Source organism: Hippocampus zosterae, chromosome 2 (assembly GCF_025434085.1).
Source record: "Hippocampus zosterae strain Florida chromosome 2, ASM2543408v3, whole genome shotgun sequence".
In the NCBI taxonomy this organism is placed as follows: Eukaryota; Metazoa; Chordata; class Actinopteri; order Syngnathiformes; family Syngnathidae; genus Hippocampus; species Hippocampus zosterae.
In genome coordinates this window covers 14,711,014-14,729,147 of record NC_067452.1, presented here as the reverse complement: position 1 = coordinate 14,729,147, position 18,134 = coordinate 14,711,014, and the positions used below count along the sequence as shown (strand labels likewise).

General features: G+C 45.4%; 2 protein-coding genes and 1 long non-coding RNA gene across 5 annotated transcripts in view; 2 read left to right on the top strand and 1 right to left on the bottom strand.

Moving 5' to 3' along the window:
- The window catches only part of LOC127595955 (segment polarity protein dishevelled homolog DVL-1-like), a 38,293-nt gene extending 26,846 nt beyond the window's left edge, over nucleotides 1-11,447 (top strand). The window contains exons 8-15 of one of the 3 annotated variants that reach the window (XM_052058038.1): nucleotides 475-614; nucleotides 2,444-2,520; nucleotides 3,062-3,129; nucleotides 3,217-3,294; nucleotides 3,403-3,537; nucleotides 4,144-4,311; nucleotides 4,383-4,598; nucleotides 9,695-11,447. In XM_052058038.1, the coding sequence (XP_051913998.1) occupies nucleotides 475-614; nucleotides 2,444-2,520; nucleotides 3,062-3,129; nucleotides 3,217-3,294; nucleotides 3,403-3,537; nucleotides 4,144-4,311; nucleotides 4,383-4,598; nucleotides 9,695-10,131 (1,319 nt within the window). In that variant the 3' untranslated portion in view covers nucleotides 10,132-11,447. Of the gene's footprint in view, nucleotides 1-474; nucleotides 615-2,443; nucleotides 2,521-3,061; nucleotides 3,130-3,216; nucleotides 3,538-4,143; nucleotides 4,312-4,382; nucleotides 4,599-6,935; nucleotides 6,975-9,694 lie in introns of all 3 variants that reach the window. The other 2 variants (XM_052058039.1, XM_052058037.1) reach the window with 2 other exon arrangements.
- Nucleotides 4,823-5,098, bottom strand: LOC127596110 (uncharacterized). The gene is made up of 2 exons (XR_007961397.1): nucleotides 4,964-5,098; nucleotides 4,823-4,915 (listed from the first exon to the last, which is right to left on the bottom strand). It is a non-coding gene; the product is annotated as an uncharacterized LOC127596110 (long non-coding RNA).
- Nucleotides 11,448-15,260: 3,813 nt separating the features above from the next.
- LOC127596025 (tumor necrosis factor receptor superfamily member 5-like) lies at nucleotides 15,261-18,008 on the top strand. The gene is made up of 6 exons (XM_052058163.1): nucleotides 15,261-15,732; nucleotides 16,625-16,744; nucleotides 16,819-16,956; nucleotides 17,034-17,106; nucleotides 17,184-17,278; nucleotides 17,362-18,008. The coding sequence occupies exons 1-6, from the start codon at nucleotides 15,285-15,287 to the stop codon at nucleotides 17,556-17,558; spliced, it is 1,071 nt and encodes a 356-aa protein (XP_051914123.1). The 5' UTR covers nucleotides 15,261-15,284; the 3' UTR covers nucleotides 17,559-18,008.
- The last annotated feature ends 126 nt before the right edge of the window (nucleotides 18,009-18,134 follow it).

The window sequence follows — 18,134 nt, the reverse complement described above, 5'->3', positions numbered from 1 at the left end:
ATGTAGTGTATTGCATGTTTAGAATGTCACTATTATTTGCTTCCTTTCATAATGCAGTACGCTACAGTAGATCTGATATATATTATATACACACACACAGACAGATAAACATTAGAATTGATATTTTTTAGGGCCACAATACGTTTGACATTACCCTACTGAAGAAATGTGATTATATTAAAAAGGGAAAGCAAATGTTCATTTGCTTTCCCTTTTTAATGTCCTATTCTCAATCTTTAATAAAAACCCTTGCTTCAGGTCCCTGGGATTAACTGGCAAAAAAAATGTCACCTCAAAATGTGGAAGTTTTTCTTAATGAAGCCAGTGATTTGCGAAAGTGCTTCTCAAAGAAAAGAACAGGGATTTAATGCCTTGAGGTGCCTGCGTTTTTTTTTTTCTTTTCTTCTTCTTCTCATGGACCGTCTCGACAGTGATATACCACTCAAACGTTCACGTCTGTGTGTCCCCCAACAGAGAAGTACAACTTTCTGGGCATCAGCATTGTAGGTCAGAGTAACGACCGCGGCGACGGCGGCATCTACATCGGCTCCATCATGAAGGGGGGAGCCGTGGCTGCTGATGGCAGGATAGAACCCGGAGACATGCTCCTGCAGGTACAATGGGCATCCTCATCCTCACAGTGGGCCTTTCATCAGGAGAAGTGACACAGATTTACATGAGCCGCGTGTAAAAATAGAGCACGGCTCCTGAAGAGGTCATTGTAATTCTTTTAATAACCACAATGCCTTATTTCTGGAGTTGGCTCGTCAAATTTCTATTTTTGCCCCTTAATTTGCATGTTCTTTTTGCCTGGCTTGGTTCTTTTTTGCTCATTTTTAAATACAATACATACAATACATGCTGATTTATATAGCGCTTTCACAACAGCGGCAGCTGTAACAAAGCGCTTTACAAAACAGTTAACATAAAGTAAAATAATAAACACAACACAACGCATAAGACACAGACAGTCGTGCATTCTTAACCACTTTTCCATCACACGCTTTGTTTTTTGAAGCAGTTTGAGATGAAAGAGGAGAGAATGAAAGTGTCCTTTAACACAAGCGCCCCAGGTCTGTCCAGCACCGACAGTCAATGGCGCCGACATTCCTCCCAATCAAAATCTGTGCTGGTACAGGCGTGCTGCCGAGAAGGCGCAACCACCAAGCACAGATACTTCTCCTTTGACGAATGTCGTGGCCAAAAAGCGCTGAAAACAGTCCATATCAGGTCCACACAATGAAACAACAAACAACATGTGACAAAACAAAAGACAAAAACAGCAAAAAAGAACAAAAAAGCAAGGCTCTTGAAGAGCACTTGCCGAAGGCTGCCTACTCGGGCGCCATCTTGTCAGTTGTAAATAAAAGCTGCCCTGCGATTGACTGCCAATCGGTTTAGGGCCCGAAGACGGCTGGGATAGGCTCCAGCACCCCGCCACCCCTGTGAGGATAAACGGATCGTAAAAGGGATGGATGGATGTAAATAAAAGCCATACTTCTTACCTTCTTTCATGGCCACTAGAGGGTTGCTGTGAGTCAATAACTAAGACGGGGAGAAATTACATCGAAAAATAGAATTTAGCTGTTTTAAAATTTATAATGAGTATATACACGAAAAAAGAGTCTTCCATTTTTTTTCCATTCAATTTATATGGGTAGCTGATTGGTGAGTATATACACGAAAAAAGAGTCTTCCATTTTTTTTCCATTCAATTTATATGGGTAGCTGATTGGCCGTTCACACACGTGAGGCCTCATTTATTGAAGCTTAATGATCCTTTCATTCATTCATTCATTCATTCATCTTCCGAACCACTTGATCCTCACTAGGGTCGCGGGGGGTGCTGGAGCCTATCCCAGCCGTCTCCGGGCAGTAGGCGGGGGACACCCTGAATCGGTTGCCAGCCAATCACAGGGCACACAGAGACGAACAACCATCCATGCTCACACTCACACCTCGGGACAATTTAGAGCGTTCAATCAGCCTGCCACGCATGTCTTTGGAATGTGGAAGGAAACCGGAGCACCTGGGGAGAACATGCAAACTCCACACAGGGAGGCCGGAGCTGAAATCGAACCCGGTACCTCTGCACTGTGAAGCCGACGTGCTAGCCACTGGACTACCGGGCCGCCCCGCTTAATGATCCTCGCTGTTAAAATGCACGCACTCACCTTTTTCCTGCTGCCTGCACAATACACACTGATTGATGACTGACGCCTCAATTTCATTGAGGTTGTTATGTAGTAATATTTTTATTGCTAGTTTGAAGTTGTTGAGAGATGAACTGCATGATGCGGACATGAAATATCATAACATCAAATCGTATGTAAGTAGCGGCGACAGTTACTGGCGCTGAGCAGGTGTTTCTTATCAAGTGTCCCGTGACTTGAAATTGTTCTGCTTAGAGCCACTTACCCAACTCTGCCATGTGTTTGTTCAGGTGAATGATGTCAACTTTGAGAACATGAGCAATGATGACGCTGTGAGGATTCTGAGAGAGATTGTTTCCAAAACTGGGTGAGAACGCAATGCAATGCAATCTGTATGCCTCTGTTTGCTCACAAATACAGTGGCGATAACAAAGCTGTTCAAATGCCAGACCTTTCTCAAAGGGCAAAATATGAAATTATTTCCAAAATATTGATTGTAAAAATAGACTTCAAGATTGTAAAAATAGACTTGTACAACAATATCGTTGTACAAGCGTGCACGCAGTTGTATCCGTATATGTTATCTTAACCACTCACAATCAATGGGAGTGGGCACACACCTGTCACAATTTTGAGTGTCCTTGATTAACCCCAGATAAAGTTTCGGAAGTTCTAGTCGGTTAAGTTGCACAGGCTATAGGCCACATTAATCGGGGAGGAACGTTTTTAACTCAGTTTTCCATCTGATTTTGTTTTTTACCATCTTTTGATGGCATTTGAACTGGTATGCGACTTCATATCCACTGCAAATCACTTGCAATTTCTTCCCACTTAATTGTTGAGTTTTTGGACATGAACAAAGAAGAAAGTTTCCTTGAAATATGACTGTGCTGGTTTCTTCTTTTCAGTCCCATTAGTCTTACTGTTGCCAAATGTTGGGATCCCTCCCCTCGAAGCTACTTCACCATCCCTCGAGGTAGGACAAACATTGGAAACGTTTGAAAGAAAATGGCGTTTTGTGGGAAGTGCATAGTAGAGTTGTGTTATTGTCACTTATGAGCAGCCGAGCCAGTGAGACCCATTGACCCCGCCGCCTGGATTTCACACACGACTGCCCTGACAGGACCGTATCCCCACTATGGTAACAACCCACCACCACCACTGTCACCGCCACCCTCACTTTGTAATACAGAACTCATTAGGTTCGGGTGGGGGTTGCTGTTTGTTTGTTTCTTCTTCATATTTGCAGAGTTTGACGATTTGCCTCTATCAACAAGCAAAACAGACATGGCAACCATCGTCAAGATTATGCAGTTGCCGGACTCCAGCCTGGAGATTCGGGACAGGATGTGGTTAAAGATCACCATTGCCAATGCTGTCATTGGTGAGGAAAAGAACTCAACGCTCAACTTTCTGTCCTTAATAGAGGCCAGTTGTTTTTGTAAAATGGTGTTTAGATGAAGGGGAGCCCGGTGATCTCTTGATTGGCACATCTGCCTCACAGTCGAGCTTGTGGGTTTGGTTTCTCGGAAACCTGCTTCTTAGCTTTGCGGAAACTAAATTGTCCAAAGATGTTGGTGTAGATGGTTGGTTGTCTCCATGTGCTAGCAATTGATTGGCGATCACTCCGGCTCTCATCCAAACTCCGCCGGAATACGCCGCGGTCCCCCCGCGATTACGACAAATGGCATTGAAAATGGAGGAATGCTTAGACGAAGCGAAGCGGTATCAGCTCTCACATTTTATTATTTTTTAAGTCTGAAGTGGAATAATTTATATACACCTGTATGAAGCTTTATATGTGTTCTTGACAGTATACTTTGCACCTGTTGAGTTTAGCACACTAAGCTGGTAGTCACACTTGGCCATCCGAACCGTGCTCAAGCCCGCTTGTCACCTCAAGTCAAAGAACAAGTTGTAGCTACTTCTGCTCGACTCGTGTATGCTCGCATGCAGTCGTTGCAGCTCAGACGTTTGCTTGCGCGCTCAGGCGCTGACGTGGTGGACTGGCTCTACTCCCGAGTGGAGGGCTTCAAAGACCGGCGGGATGCCAGGAAGTATGCGAGCAGTCTGCTCAAACACGGCTACCTGAGACACACCGTCAACAAGATCACCTTCTCAGAACAGTGCTACTACACATTTGGGGACCTTTGCCAAAGTAAAGTATCTGAAAATTGGTGCGCCCACAATGATTCGACGTAATCATTGGCTTCTTGTTTGTTCACCAAGACATGGCGTCACTCAACTTAAACGAGGGATCCAGCGTCGGGGGCTCTGAGCAGGACGCTTTGGCACCGCTGCCCCCCGCCGCCAATCCCTGGCCCTTGGGGGGCCAGCCGTTCCCCTACCCTTCGTTCCCCTCCGCGCCCCCCTGCTTCCCGCCCGGATACTCGGACCCGTGCCACAGTTTCCACAGTGGGAGCGCAGGCAGTCAGCACAGTGAGGGTGAGTACTCGCAAGTCGGAGCAAGATGACTTTGCCCTGAGGAAAAGCAGCGCATCAGGTGACATCATCCTCGGTTGGAAAAAAAACAAACCCTAAACAAACTCTGGTTGTCACCGTCTGTTTTGAAGCCGCCTGCACGCACATGAAAAAAGTATGACATCTAGTTAGTCACTTGAATACCCGTTTCCTTGTTGAACATGAAGCCGCCGCAAACTATATATTTATTTTTGCTTTTTGATATATCTACGTATTTGTGCTCTTTGTGTGACAAAGACCTGCCAGATTTAGCACAAAAAAATGCCAGTAATTGATACCCCCTCCACACACACGCGCACACACACACACACACACACACACACACACACACACACACACACACACACACACGATATTAATAGTTCACCCCAAAGCAGTTGAGCTCAATGACTGCCAGCCATTATCAAATCAGTTTGCCTGCTACTTTAAGAGCATTTTGGCTGATTTTTCAAAATTTTGTATGCAAAACTACTAACAAATAGAGACTCTTCTTTCTCCAGGAAAAAAAGTTGGTCTCTACCTTTTTACCTTTGATAATCAGTGTAGAACATGGGTTGGCTTTACCTCAAACACCAGTTTCTCATTCAAAAAAAGCAGAGATTACAAGCTTTTCCGAAAAAGAGACATCAAGCTAAACAGAAACTGGTTGCTGTGTTTTGCTTTTATGACGCATCAAACTTCAGAAACCCCAAAAGAAGTTGAAGAAAGGGCCTTTAACGATATATTAATCATTTTCCGAGCCGTAGCTAAGAAACACACCGTGACCGGCGATGACTCACCGCATAACTCCAGTTGAGTTACATACCGAGCCGTTGAAAAATTTGGTTGATGTATCTAATTGTCATCAGTTGGATTCCAAATAGACTCAGACCAAATGTCCACTCATCTTAAAATATAAAAATAAATCATTTACAAAGGATTGGATTTAAAGAAAATACACCGGCATTGTACCTTGTGCAGACTACTATGTAGAACTTAAATAATACTTAACAGCAATGACCACTTTCCTGTTCACTACTTTGCTGCCCTCTTGTCTTTACAGTCAGAAGCCCCTTGTCGACCACCTTCCCTCGGAAAAAAAAGTCGTAAAATCGGTGATTCCGCGTATAGGAATCCACAAATAGGCGCGGCTCCGCGTGTATTGCACCTTGAGACTTTCAGCACTGTAGTACTGCGTGTGCACAAACAAATCTCAGAGCAGATTTGACGAATCAACACATTTGTATTCATCACTGTTAGTTTCATTCAGCAGAGGCCATGTTGCATGCTCTCTGTCATGTGCAGTGAGGCAATGTGGAAAACTCACATGCTCGCCCTCTCTCTTGCTCATCAAAGCCATCGTGATCGTATGGTTACTGTTGCTGTTAAAATCGAACATGTATTTTGCCCCCTTTAGCCTCGCGCAATTTAAACTACAGTGGTGCATTGGAACACGAGTTTCAGTTGTTTCGTGACATTTTTCTCCATTGAAATCTCCCATTAATCCAGGCCCTAAAAAATAACCTGGCAAAAATGTATTTTGGATGATCAAGATGGCACTCTATAATATTGTACTTTCTACAAAATATGCTGACCAAATGAAATGGAATGTAAGGAGTTCAACTGTTTTTTTTGTTTGTTTTTTTGTTTCGTTTTTTTGCTTAAAATCATGAAACATTGACCTATTGGTGTGCTCAAGTTTTTCTTTTTAGTTTAAAAGGGCTTACTCTCACCAGGCTACCTAGCCGCACCGTGGCTAAAGATAGAGAACCTGGGTTGTTTCTTCGCACGCCGGTGCCATAAATCCAACCTCCTTGGCTGGCACCAGTTGCTAGCTCGGTGAGAAGATGCTGTCCTCTGGGCTAACTCCTTTCAGTTGTTGCTGTGATGGAGTGAAAGGCCAGCTTGCCGCTTGGTTACGACAGAGACATTGGTCCACTGCCGAGATGGGTTTCATTGATTGTCCGGCTTTCATTTCCTGCTCATGAGCTGGCTAATTCACATTTGAGGTGGCACATGGGCAGAGGCAAGGGAAAGCTCTTCTCAGTATGGTGCGAGAAGCTTCGAGCAACAGCTCTCAGCACAAAAAACACAAATTCCACCTTTAGACATAAAGTTCAGAGCAGAGCAGAGCTGAGTCGCTTGTTTTCCTTGGGAACATCTTTAATCCATCTTGCAGTTTCTTTTGCGCATTTGTCATGTGTGTGCATGAGTCATTCCTCGATGGCTCTGAGTTAGATGGAGTGAATGTATAATACATTAGCTTCTGGGGAAGATGTGTGTAATTGTGTTGTTCCCTCTGTTTATGCTGGGCAACGATAGACTGAAGGAGGAGGTAGTCCCGAGACACTGGGGGAACCGGTAAGCCTGCAACACCCCCCTCAAATTTCCACCATCCAACCCCTCGCCGCCGCTTTCTCCTTCCTCCAGCTTTGCTCTCTTCTCTTCTTCTTACTCATCACTGCGCCTGCCCACCCATAGTGTTAAAGTCCCTGTGAAGTGAAAATACACCTCTTCAAAATTGCAAACACCAACGAGAAGAGTGTTGTTGACAACCCTGGCTAGTTTGAATTATTATAAACATTGACAAGTATATCAACTAGGTCAAGCATTTGTCCCCACAATCTGGGAAATGGTGCTTCTTGGTCTAGCAACATGCCTGCGGACATGTTCGATCTGTCAATGTGGATTTGCCTCGTGCCGCAAAGTGCTAGCTCGCCAAGCTTCTGGGGTTCCACTGGACAGGCGGATGGGCAACAGGCTCACTTTAAACTCGCATGGAAGTTTGAAAAACAACACTGTTTTTTAACTAGTAGCATCTTGAGACGATTTCAAGGCGTAAGCATGCGAGCTAACTGTATGCTGTAGTGGTAGCAAAAAAAAGTGGGCCAAATACTGTTCGTAGCCAAGTAACTCAATTGCACCGTGTAAGAGCTGATGCGCACAAAGGCGCTGACTTCTTAAATAGCGGTGGAGGTTCCACTCACGATGGACACCAAGTGCATCCCCTAGGCACCATTTTAGCCACGGTCAAAAAAATCTGAAACATGTAAATGGTGAAAAACAGTTGAACACAATAGCGCCACAATTCAGTCCTGCTTAGTTCCTCAGAGGTCGCACGTTTTCAGCAATTATCTTCATAGATGTAGAGATCAAGATCCAATTTCACTTGACAGGGTCTTTAAGCATTTACCTTTGTCTCGTGTGTCATCCCTCTCTGCACCTTTGGGCATGTGTTCATCTTGTGCCAGGACGTACTTGTACTCGATGCAGGATGACTGGTGTAAAGGCAGTGCGCTCTTTGTCAGCGATGCAACTTTTATACCCACTACCCTATACTATTAGAGAAGTGGGCCGTGTTTTACACTGACACTGCGGGCGTGTGGTATACTTCTGTTGACCATATTCAGATTACAGGTGTAAATATGTGTTGATCGACGTTGTATTCCTGTCAGGGTCACATCCTAATCCTTTTCATTCATTCATCTTCCGAGCCGCTTGATCCTGACTAGGGTCGCGGGGGTGCTGGAGCCTATCCCAGCTGTCTTCGGGCAGTAGGCGGGGGACACCCTGAATCGGTTGCCAGCTAATCCATTTTTTCAAAAATCCATAGATGTGTTTTTGCATGTTTTGACTTTGTAGGCTTTTATGCTTTCTTGGAAGCCGCTGCAAATTTTTGTTGACGTCAATGTTCAGGGAAAGGGAAATGAGCAGTGTCGCCATCGTCAGGCTTTAGAGGGTAGCGCACCAACCACCATTATTGCAAATTCAGCATGGAGGAAGTGAGATCCGGTCAGGAGGTTTTGTAAATGCGTGGACTCAAATTTCATCACGTACAAAACTATCATGCTCTCTTTCTATAAATGTGGTGAGTCAGATTCAATGCGGTATAAAAAAACAAATTTATGTTGTTGCAGGATGTACTGTAAATGTCTCATCAAGCCTCTCCAACCTACTTGAAAACTGTAACACCTCACATATTGAAATATTCAAAAGTCCATATTTTAACCTCCTAAAATGAAAAAAAACCCACAACATATTTCTGTACAATAGCGCTCTAGAGTGTATCCCACTTCTCTCCGGATGCTGTATATACATCTATATAATAATGACATGGCACTAAATATGCTAAGTCATTTCTTCAGCTGACCGGCTGTGAGAAATGGTCTCTTTCATGACATTTGTGGCACCCATTTCCCTTTAAGTTCCCAAATGCGTTTCCTTGCCTGCTCAACACAGTTTCGCAACCACTGTGCCGCCTCCCGTTCTTGTGAGTTCATCAAATGTGCTGTGGGAAACCATCCAGTTTCACTTCATTGGTCAGAAAATGTTTTATGAGTGGAGGAATATAGAATGCTTTTCCCACTAATGATGGACGCCGATGGCATAGTGGTACACTCGGCTGACTCGCATGCACACAGCACGGGATTGGTTCCCGTTCAGTGACTGTGTAGATGTGGGTGGTTCTCCAGCTCTTTGTGTGCCCTCCTTTGGATGGCGACCAGTCCAGGATGTAGTCAGCCGGGATAGGCTCCCCCCCGCCCCAACCCCATCCCTCTTCAGGAAAAGTGCTGTAAAAAAAATCAAATGATAAGGCCCCCGAAGGTTGACAAATTTCAGTTTGTCAGGGTTCGTTCAAGGTCACAAAACCTTGGCCTACATTCTGAGGGATTGTTCTTGTCGCTATGGAATGTTGATCATGTTCAAAATTCAGGAAATGTACAGGCGAACATTTGCGACCTTGAAGGAACCATGAAGGACGTGTGAATGTAGCTTCCGCTGCCTTCCAAAACATCCTCAATTGTTGGCTGCTCAGTGGGATAGATGCCTAATGGCATAAGGTACAAATTAACTTGCTTTGCCATCTATACAGCCAATTCAGAGCTTTGTGTTCAACTAAAGAGGCCCAGATTTCATACTAACGAGAGAAAAGATTGTCATTAGTTCATGATTGAATCTATACTTAGTTTAGCGGTGTGACATGATACTGTATTTCCCTCACATAAACTGGGTGTCATCTTGGCTCATGCATGACTTTGCCGTTCTCCTGCTGAGGTGGGGCAACTGTGTCTTGTGGACAGGAAGCCGTAGCAGTGGCTCCAACCCCAGCGCTGGCAAGGAGAAGGCACCCAAGTCGACAGGCAGCGAGTCGGAGGCGGCCACGCGTGGAGGAAGGCGCGCCGACAGGTGCCCCAGCCAAATGAGCCATCGCAGCCACGCCCGATCCAGCCGCCAGCCCGCCTCCTTCACCTACGGCCACCTGTCCCCGTCCCAGCCGGGGCCGGGCTCCTGCGCCCGGAGCGAGCCCAGCCACGCGTCCTCCTACGGCCCCCCCGGCTTGCCGCCGCCGTATTGTCTGGCCCGGCTGGCCCCCAAGGCTTCCGTCAGCGGCAGCACGCCACCGGGAGCGCCCCCCGGGAGAGAGCTCGCTGCCTTTCCCCCTGAGCTCACCGCCAGTCGCCAATCCTTCCAGCACGCTATGGGCAACCCCTGCGAGTTTTTTGTTGACATCATGTGACGGGACAAAACGGCTGCCGCCGCTGCCTCTCCCTGTCGGAGCGAACCCCTCGACTGGCTCTCTGACTGACCCGCTGCCGGCAAAGGACAATGGGCAGTTGTGTGGCTGAAGTGTACCGTTTGTGAAGTGCTGTTCAATGTGGTGATTCTTCAAAGCGGCCAAATGAGCCTTCCTTCATTCCATCTTGCATGTTCGCCCCTGCAAGACCTTTAAGCCGGCCAGGTTTGGATTTCAATCCCCAGACCGCCAACAACGTGGCCGCCCACCTCTTTTGACCGTGCCCGATGCTGTAGCATCACCACTGTTCCCTCCCGCCAAGCGCTTACCTGCCAACCGCTCACACTCTACCTCTGATCAGCTTGCGATCAGCGGCTATCTTGGTCTCGGTTGTATTGTAACGAGGTGACCGCCTCGCGCGTGACTTTGAGGCGCTTGAACAAGACAGTTGGTTTATTTGGGCCGAGCGTTGTTGAAAAGGAACCAGCTGTACGCTGGAGGATCTTTGTGTTGTAATTGATCTGATTGCGGTGCATCAATGGCGCTATCCGTCATCCACTGTGGCCGACTGACAATCACGCATCAGTCGTCTGTCAATCAATGGCCGATTTCCACCCTCGTTGCTGTGCTTTGTTGAATGTATCGTCGTCAGCGTCAGACATTTGAAAGTTGACCATCACTTTGGTTTCAAGCCAGGTGAAAATTGGATTGCAAACAGTGGAAATTGTGAACCTGAGACAGTCTTCAATGATGTCTTCGATTGGGGCTGTGTGGCGTGAGCCTCGGCAAAGCAATTGGGTTTCCGCAATGTCCACGACGCCACTTTATAGGTTTGCTAATTCGGCAAATAGTCTATTGAGACGAATGATCAAAGAGGTTTTGTTTTTATCTATTTATTTCTTTTCATTTTAGCAGCACTTGCCACCGCTTGTATCAGCAGTGACTCACAAACCTTATTTGGCCTCGAGTAGTCATCAAACGTGTACCGTACAAGTTGATGTACGCGGGAGCTGACTGCTCGGCATATGCTCACATCACACGGCCCTATTTTGTCAAAGAAAGACAGCTTAATGATGCCAAAGCACCTCATCTTTAAATGTTGTCATCCTTTGACTACAAGTTAAACCCTGGCCTGAATATCCAGACTTCTTACCCCTCCTCCAAAGTTTTCTGAGCACTTTTCCAAGTTGTCTCTCCCTCTCGTTGGTATCAAACACTGTTGGCAAGCAGAGCTTTCTCCTCAATCGGCTTTCTTCACAAGCAAAAAGTTAATTGTACATAGAAATTTATTATATATGATTAAAAATCTCTATGTTGGAGCTTCTGTCTGAATCTGTCCCTCTTTATCAGGTTCAAACATTGACGGGCAGCCATTGTGTAATTCAAACGTGGGCGGTTCTAATCATGTTATTCCCCCAAGTCAAAGCCACGATGCACCATCAAAAGGTGTGATGTTGAAGAAAAAAAAAACGAGCTGACATTTGCGTTAAACTGAGTGGGACTTGAGCCTCACTGTTGCATGTACTTTCCAAGTGGGCAGATTTCATTGAAATTCTCATACCATTACAGCGCGCGCGCACACGCACACAGACGACCCCTTTTTCGTGCCGCCACAGGAAGGATGTGAGCTCAGAGGCCTCCATTGACACCTTCTTGTGATGCAAACAAGCGCACCCCACAGAACCTCAAGCCGCAAACTCGCAGGCAACATGCAAACACAGACTGGATGATGTCATCCTTGCTTTGTGGCCAACTTTAAAGGAAGTTGTGGGTCAAGTGCGGAAGGTGGGCCAACTGTCATACAAGATAGCGCAAAATGCTCTCACAATTACCCAAAAGTAAAGTTTGTCTCGACGCACCCAAGGAACTGAGATGACAGTTGCTTTCGAGCGAGAAGTCAGCTCAATGGATTTTAATTTTTTTACACACAGCACTCGATGACCCCCGCCCATGACCAAAGGTAAACAAAAACCTGGAGCACAAGTGTGACATCACCAGGGGAAACTTTAGAGCTCAACTCGGTCACCTTGTGGTACAAACACATAACATTGGGCACGAGTGACTCATCGGATGTCACATGACAAAATGAGTAATTGCATGATTGTGATTCAGGCTAAATTTGGTTCCATCGTATTTTATGTATTTAATTTGAGTAACGTTTGAAATCCTTTACACCTCACCTGTGGCACACCGACACTGTCAACAAACCAAATCCAAATGAATGACTTAAATTCCATCCACTGTAGGTCTGGAAAGTGGATGTGTGGCAATATAGAGTTACCGGTAGTTTATTTGAACATTTTGTCAGAGGCAATCCGGGCAGGTTGAAACGGCAACGAAAACAAGAGGAATTTTAAGGCCAACAAAATAAGGAAAACACAAGGTTGATTACCCAAAACCAAAGAGCTGAGTCACTCTGTGGGCTCATGACACATTATCTGTGTGGGAAATTTTCAAATCTCCCAACACCACAATAATTGGATGGATGGCGGGATCATTTTTCAGGTGCTTTCAGTTTTCTTTTCGGGCAATTTAGTACTTTCAAAGCATGTTTGTAATTACAGTGTCTGGTGGCCCAAAATTGAATGGATCTTGACAGCAGGAATTATCTCCATATTTTGAAACGGTCAGACAGACACGAGATGACACAGGAACGCGACATTCCAAAGGGCGAATGGCTAGTTGTCAGTGCTCTGCTTGGCACGCTTCTAGAAAAAGGCAAGAAGTCGACGGGTTTTACATTATGACAACTTGGTCAGCAAGAGCGGCCCAAAATTCAAACTCAGTCATTACTATTGATTTCTTGCTGCAATGTGTTCTTCTCAACAACAGCTATTGAATATTAAAACCTAGGCTGTGGAACTCCAGTACATACTATGTGTAGACGGCACAGACACGGTAATGGGCAAGAATCAAACTTAAGTGAAATCATCCAATTCAAGAGTCCCTTCCTTCACCTATAGCAGAGCCTAAACAAAGGCTGTGGTAAGGAATAATGTCCAGGTCACTGACATGGTCCTCGTCTGAATCAGCAGCACAGCACAGTGTTGACTTTGCTGAGTTCTGTGTGAAATGCAAAGCTGGATTGTCGACTCCAGCTCTGATGTGTCTTAACCTGAAAATGTTCCGGCTAGCTTTGAGGGGCAAAATGCCAAGCCTGTACTAGACAAGAGAGAGGACAAGCGCCTTGAGACAAATGGGACATACAATTTGATAAAGCACTTGCATGCAATGTGACTATTGAATTCCACCCAGGATGGCTGCGACAAATAATCACGCTATCCAATCGTAAACGGGCACTTTTCTTCTCTTTGACGGACCTGCCAACCTCCGAACAAAGACTACTTGTTTTGTCTCTCATCAAAATGACTAAACAATTGAGTAATCGAAGCGGGGGCAAGCTAAAATGTGGTATTATTTGAACACAAATGGTGGAGCAACACATCAACACCGCTGTTCACAGCAATAAACTATTGATCATGTGAAGAACGACGAATATTATTGCAGATGACCTTATCACTTGGAGGAGTTAGGTGAAACTGTTGTTGGTTTGTTTGCATGACTGCTTGATTCTGCCGCCCGGTGCCCAAGTCATGCATTGTCAGAAGGCGCCGCAATTAATCCATTGTGGTGCACAAACGGTTTAATTCTTTGCATTCGGTTTAATTTTGATTTTATTCCGAAGTTTTTTTTTAAGTGAAAGCCCAATAGAATAGTTATTTTCATTATTGAAAAAAACAAACACGGAATAAAAGATGACTTTCACCCTGATCGTGAGGATAAGCAATCCAGATAATCACAGCATGGATCATAGACTACCTCACAAATCGGCCGCAGTACGTGAGATTGCAGAGCTGTGAGTCGGACCGGCTTCTCTGCAGCACTGGAGCGCCGCAGGGGACTGTTCTGGCTCCATTCCTGTTCATCCTCTACACCTCGGACTTCAGATACGACACTCCAAACTGCCACCTTCAGAAGTTCTCAGATGACTCTGCGATTGTTGGCCTCATTACAGAAGGGGACGATCGGGAGTACAGGGGACTGACAAAGGACTTTGTGGACTGGTGCCAGCAGAATCTCCTCCAGATCAACCCTAGGAAAACTAAGGAGTTGGTTGTGGATTTCTGCAGGAAAAAGTCCTCACCAGCACCGATGAACATCCAGGGTATGGACATAGAGAGGGTGACCTCCTACAAGTACCTTGGTGTTCTTCTGAAGGACAAACTGGACTGGTCTACAAAGTCGGACACCCTGATTAGGACAGGACAGAGCCGACTCTTCCTACTCAGGAAACTGAGGTCTTTTGGGGTTCAGGGGTCACTCCTTAAGACGTTCTATAACTCGGTGGTGGCCTCGGCCATCCATTATGGCATTGTCTGCTGGTCAGGCAGCATCTCAGCCCGGGACAGAAAGAGACTCGAGCGACTGGTCAGGAAGGCCAGTTCTCCCTTGACACTCTGGAGGAGGTGGGCAACAGAAGGATGCTAACTAAGCTAAAAGCTATGATGGCCAGTCCCTCCCACCCCCTGCAGCCTGCCCTGACAGCACTTGGTAGCTCCTTCAGCCAGAGACTGTTACACCCGCGCTGCAAGAAGGAGAGATACCGACGCTCGTTCCTACTGACTGCTGTCAGGCTGATGAATAAAAAATAACAATCATAATAATAATAATAATAATTAAATGATGTGAAGGAAAATTGTAAATAGTACTGCGATTTATCCATTTTGTGTTCATATTACATTTAATTGAAAGATGTTTGTTGTTTTTTTTTCTCTTTCTCCTTTCTTCTTTCTGCATACATTCTTGCCGCTGGAGGCTGTAATTTCCCCATTGTGGGACGAATAAAGGATATCTTATCTTAATGCATGGATGGATTTTAAAAGGCGATAAATGAAAATGACTTGAAATTGACTATTGACATTTAAGTTTTTGTTTTGTTTTGTTTTTTTAAGGAAGAAAATAAATCGTAAGACGTCCAATGGCACTTAAGTTGTTTTTTATTATTGGGTCCGAGGGAAAGGTTCTTCCGTATCAGGGCAGCAATTCAAGTGAAATGTAAATAAGTGTGACTTTCGACAGCCAATTGACGGATTACAGAAGTAACAAAAGTCCCGCCCCTGATAGGAGGATTAAAAACAAAACAAAAAACGAAGGGCATGCATTACACGTTGGGCTTTCCCACTAGCAGCAGCAGCATCGCCCAACTCGGGAACGACCTCCAAGCGGTGTTGGGCGCGCTTTCGAGCTACGAACAGTTCCCAGTCAACAGCCGGCAACTGGGTCTGCAGGTACCCGGGTCGCTGCGGCTTTCGGAGTCGCTTTGGCACCCAGTTGGAGGTTACTCAACAGCAACCAGCAGCATCACCGCAGCCGAGAGGCACAGAAGGCAATTTTCTCAGCTCACGACAGCGCACCGGCCACTTTGCTGCATGGCTGTGCTGGTGGCCCCCCTTCACCTCCACCTCCCTCTTCTCCTTCTCCCGCTGCTGCTGTTGCCGGTTGGGGGCTCCCTGAGCAGGCTGGAGCATATCAGTCGTGGCTGCAAGAAATGGAGTCACAGCACATCGCGATCGCACGAGGTTTGCTGTGACGAATGTCACCCGGGTGAGTTGAAACTATTTTCAGGGGTGCTTCGTGGCTCCATCAGGAGGCATCTTCGAATTCAATCCATGACCTGAGCGAACACTTTACACGCACACAGTACAGACTTGCCTCGCAGTCAGCGTTGGAATGTTTCCCTGATTAAAATGTATGCCGGGGTCCAAAAAAAAAAAAAAAAAAATTCATCACGTGACATTTAACTCGAAATCTTGGAAAGCCATTATGTCATGACACACTCAAACAAAATAGGTTCTACATCCTCTAGTACCAAGAATTATTTTGTACTCATTCTCATTAGGTTTATTAAGAACCAACCAACCATTATGAGAACCAAAACGATTGCTGTATATTCAGTGCTCATTTAAGGACGTTTTTTTGTTCCCCTGCAACGTCTTTGTTTATATTGTTTGCTGCCTGTTTCAACAAATGATCTTCACATCATCAGGGAGACCATCAATGGGGACGATAGATTTTGAAGCATCATCGACATGATCTGTTAGTGTCATCGAAGAACCTCTGTCATGGATGTTACACAGTCTGTAACCTACGAAAGAACTCTTAATGAAGCCGTAAAGAGCCTCGGGAGTGTAATATCAAAATATTCCTTCCATGCACACAAATTCAGTTTCGTTTTCGTCGAATTGAGGAAATCTGTTGTCTGAAAAAGATTAATTATATTTAGTCCCAGCTTTACAGAGTGGCATTTACACTTTCAAGAGAGTAAAATTGTACTCAAAGTAGTGTATTCACTTTACCCCAAACGATTAAAATCACATTTTATTTGATGAGAACATACTTCAGTAACCCAAAGTTGACACTGATGACTCCCATGCTCGCTGCTCCGTTCTGAACATTTAATTTAATTGAACTATTTAATGACAAAACTTTTGTGCAGGCAACCGGCTGGTGTGGAACTGCGGCGCCATCCCTGATACTCTTTGCACTCCGTGTGAGAACGGAACCTACACACAGAAGCCCAAAGACTACAAGTGCTCCAGGTGCACTCAGTGCGAAGGTCAGTTGTTTTGTTTTTTCCCACGTCACAGTTTCGGTGCAAGACTTCAATAGAAAATGCGCCGGACCTCGCAGGGGCCCAAGTTCTGGTGAAGAAATGTACAGCCGCGACCGACACACAGTGCGGATGTAAGGAAGGCCTGATGTGCGGCGATGAGCGCTGCTCCTTCTGTCGCAAAAAGTGCGGCAAAGGCGAGGAGCCCACTGAGAAACGTAAGCTGACAACTGATTTCACACAAGCACATTTACTGTTGTGGCTGATTTCCAGTCGGTCCTTTGCACCTGGCCAGGTTCTTGCAGAACATGTCCCAATGGGACCTTCAATGACCAAATGCATCAGAAGTGTAAACCCTGGAGTATCAAGTGAGATGCATATCAATGGCAACCATCGTTTGCTGCTCGATTCACCTCACCGCATGCTTGAAATCTGTTTTTCCGAGGTGCGCCAAGCCACACGAAATGATTGCGGCTAGGGCCGATGCCTTCACCGACATAAAGTGCATCAATGTTTCACGCAGCACTCTGAAACGAGCCGGTATGACGTCACCTCCGTCCTGCACGTCACACAACTGTAACTTTTTGTCTTTGGCGTCATTCACACCCACTTGTGACTTTCAGAATCCAACGGCAGCGACTTTGTGTGGCCGCTGGTCTGGTCTGTGTTGCCCAGCGTGTGCCTGTTGGCCTTGAGCATCGCTCTTATCGTTGCCGTGTTCTGCCGCATGAGAAGAAAGAAGGAAAAAGTCCAAATCACCATACCTCCGCTGGAAAGCGCAGGTATGGTGCTGAACTGCATGAAAGTCGACAGTAAATAGAGAGACGTGATTCTGTGCCTTCTGAGCTTGAATTTGAAGTCCAATGGGGAGTTTGCAAGATTTGGATGTAGCCTCACTTCAATTCATCACACTCAAAATTATCTGTGAATTTTCGGTATTCGGACTTCCTAAACTCTGCAAATTAGTGGGGTTCCACTATATAGTTTTCAGTTGTATGACCACCATTCGCCTCTAGATGGCAGACGTGCTTAGTTGTGCTTATTTTTTACTGTGACTTTTTTTTGTGTGGATTTGGAATGACATGCAGGCCAAACACAGTGCCCAAATAACATCATTTTAAGTGAGTTGATTGTTATCAAATCCTTTGTGCTTGAAGGTAGGATTTTGTTTTAGATGTACTGAGAAATGTATGATGACAAATATTAAGGAAACTATGATGCACATTCGATCCAACCGTGCACAGTTCATTAGAAACCCCCCTCATTTTTTTTCAATGACAAAAAAAAGGAAAGCGTCTTTAAATTTAAATTCAGACATTCAAATACAAACTCACATGGCACAGATATTCGTCCATATCAATGCAATGTTTGATGTATGCCTTTTTACCTCCTTCAG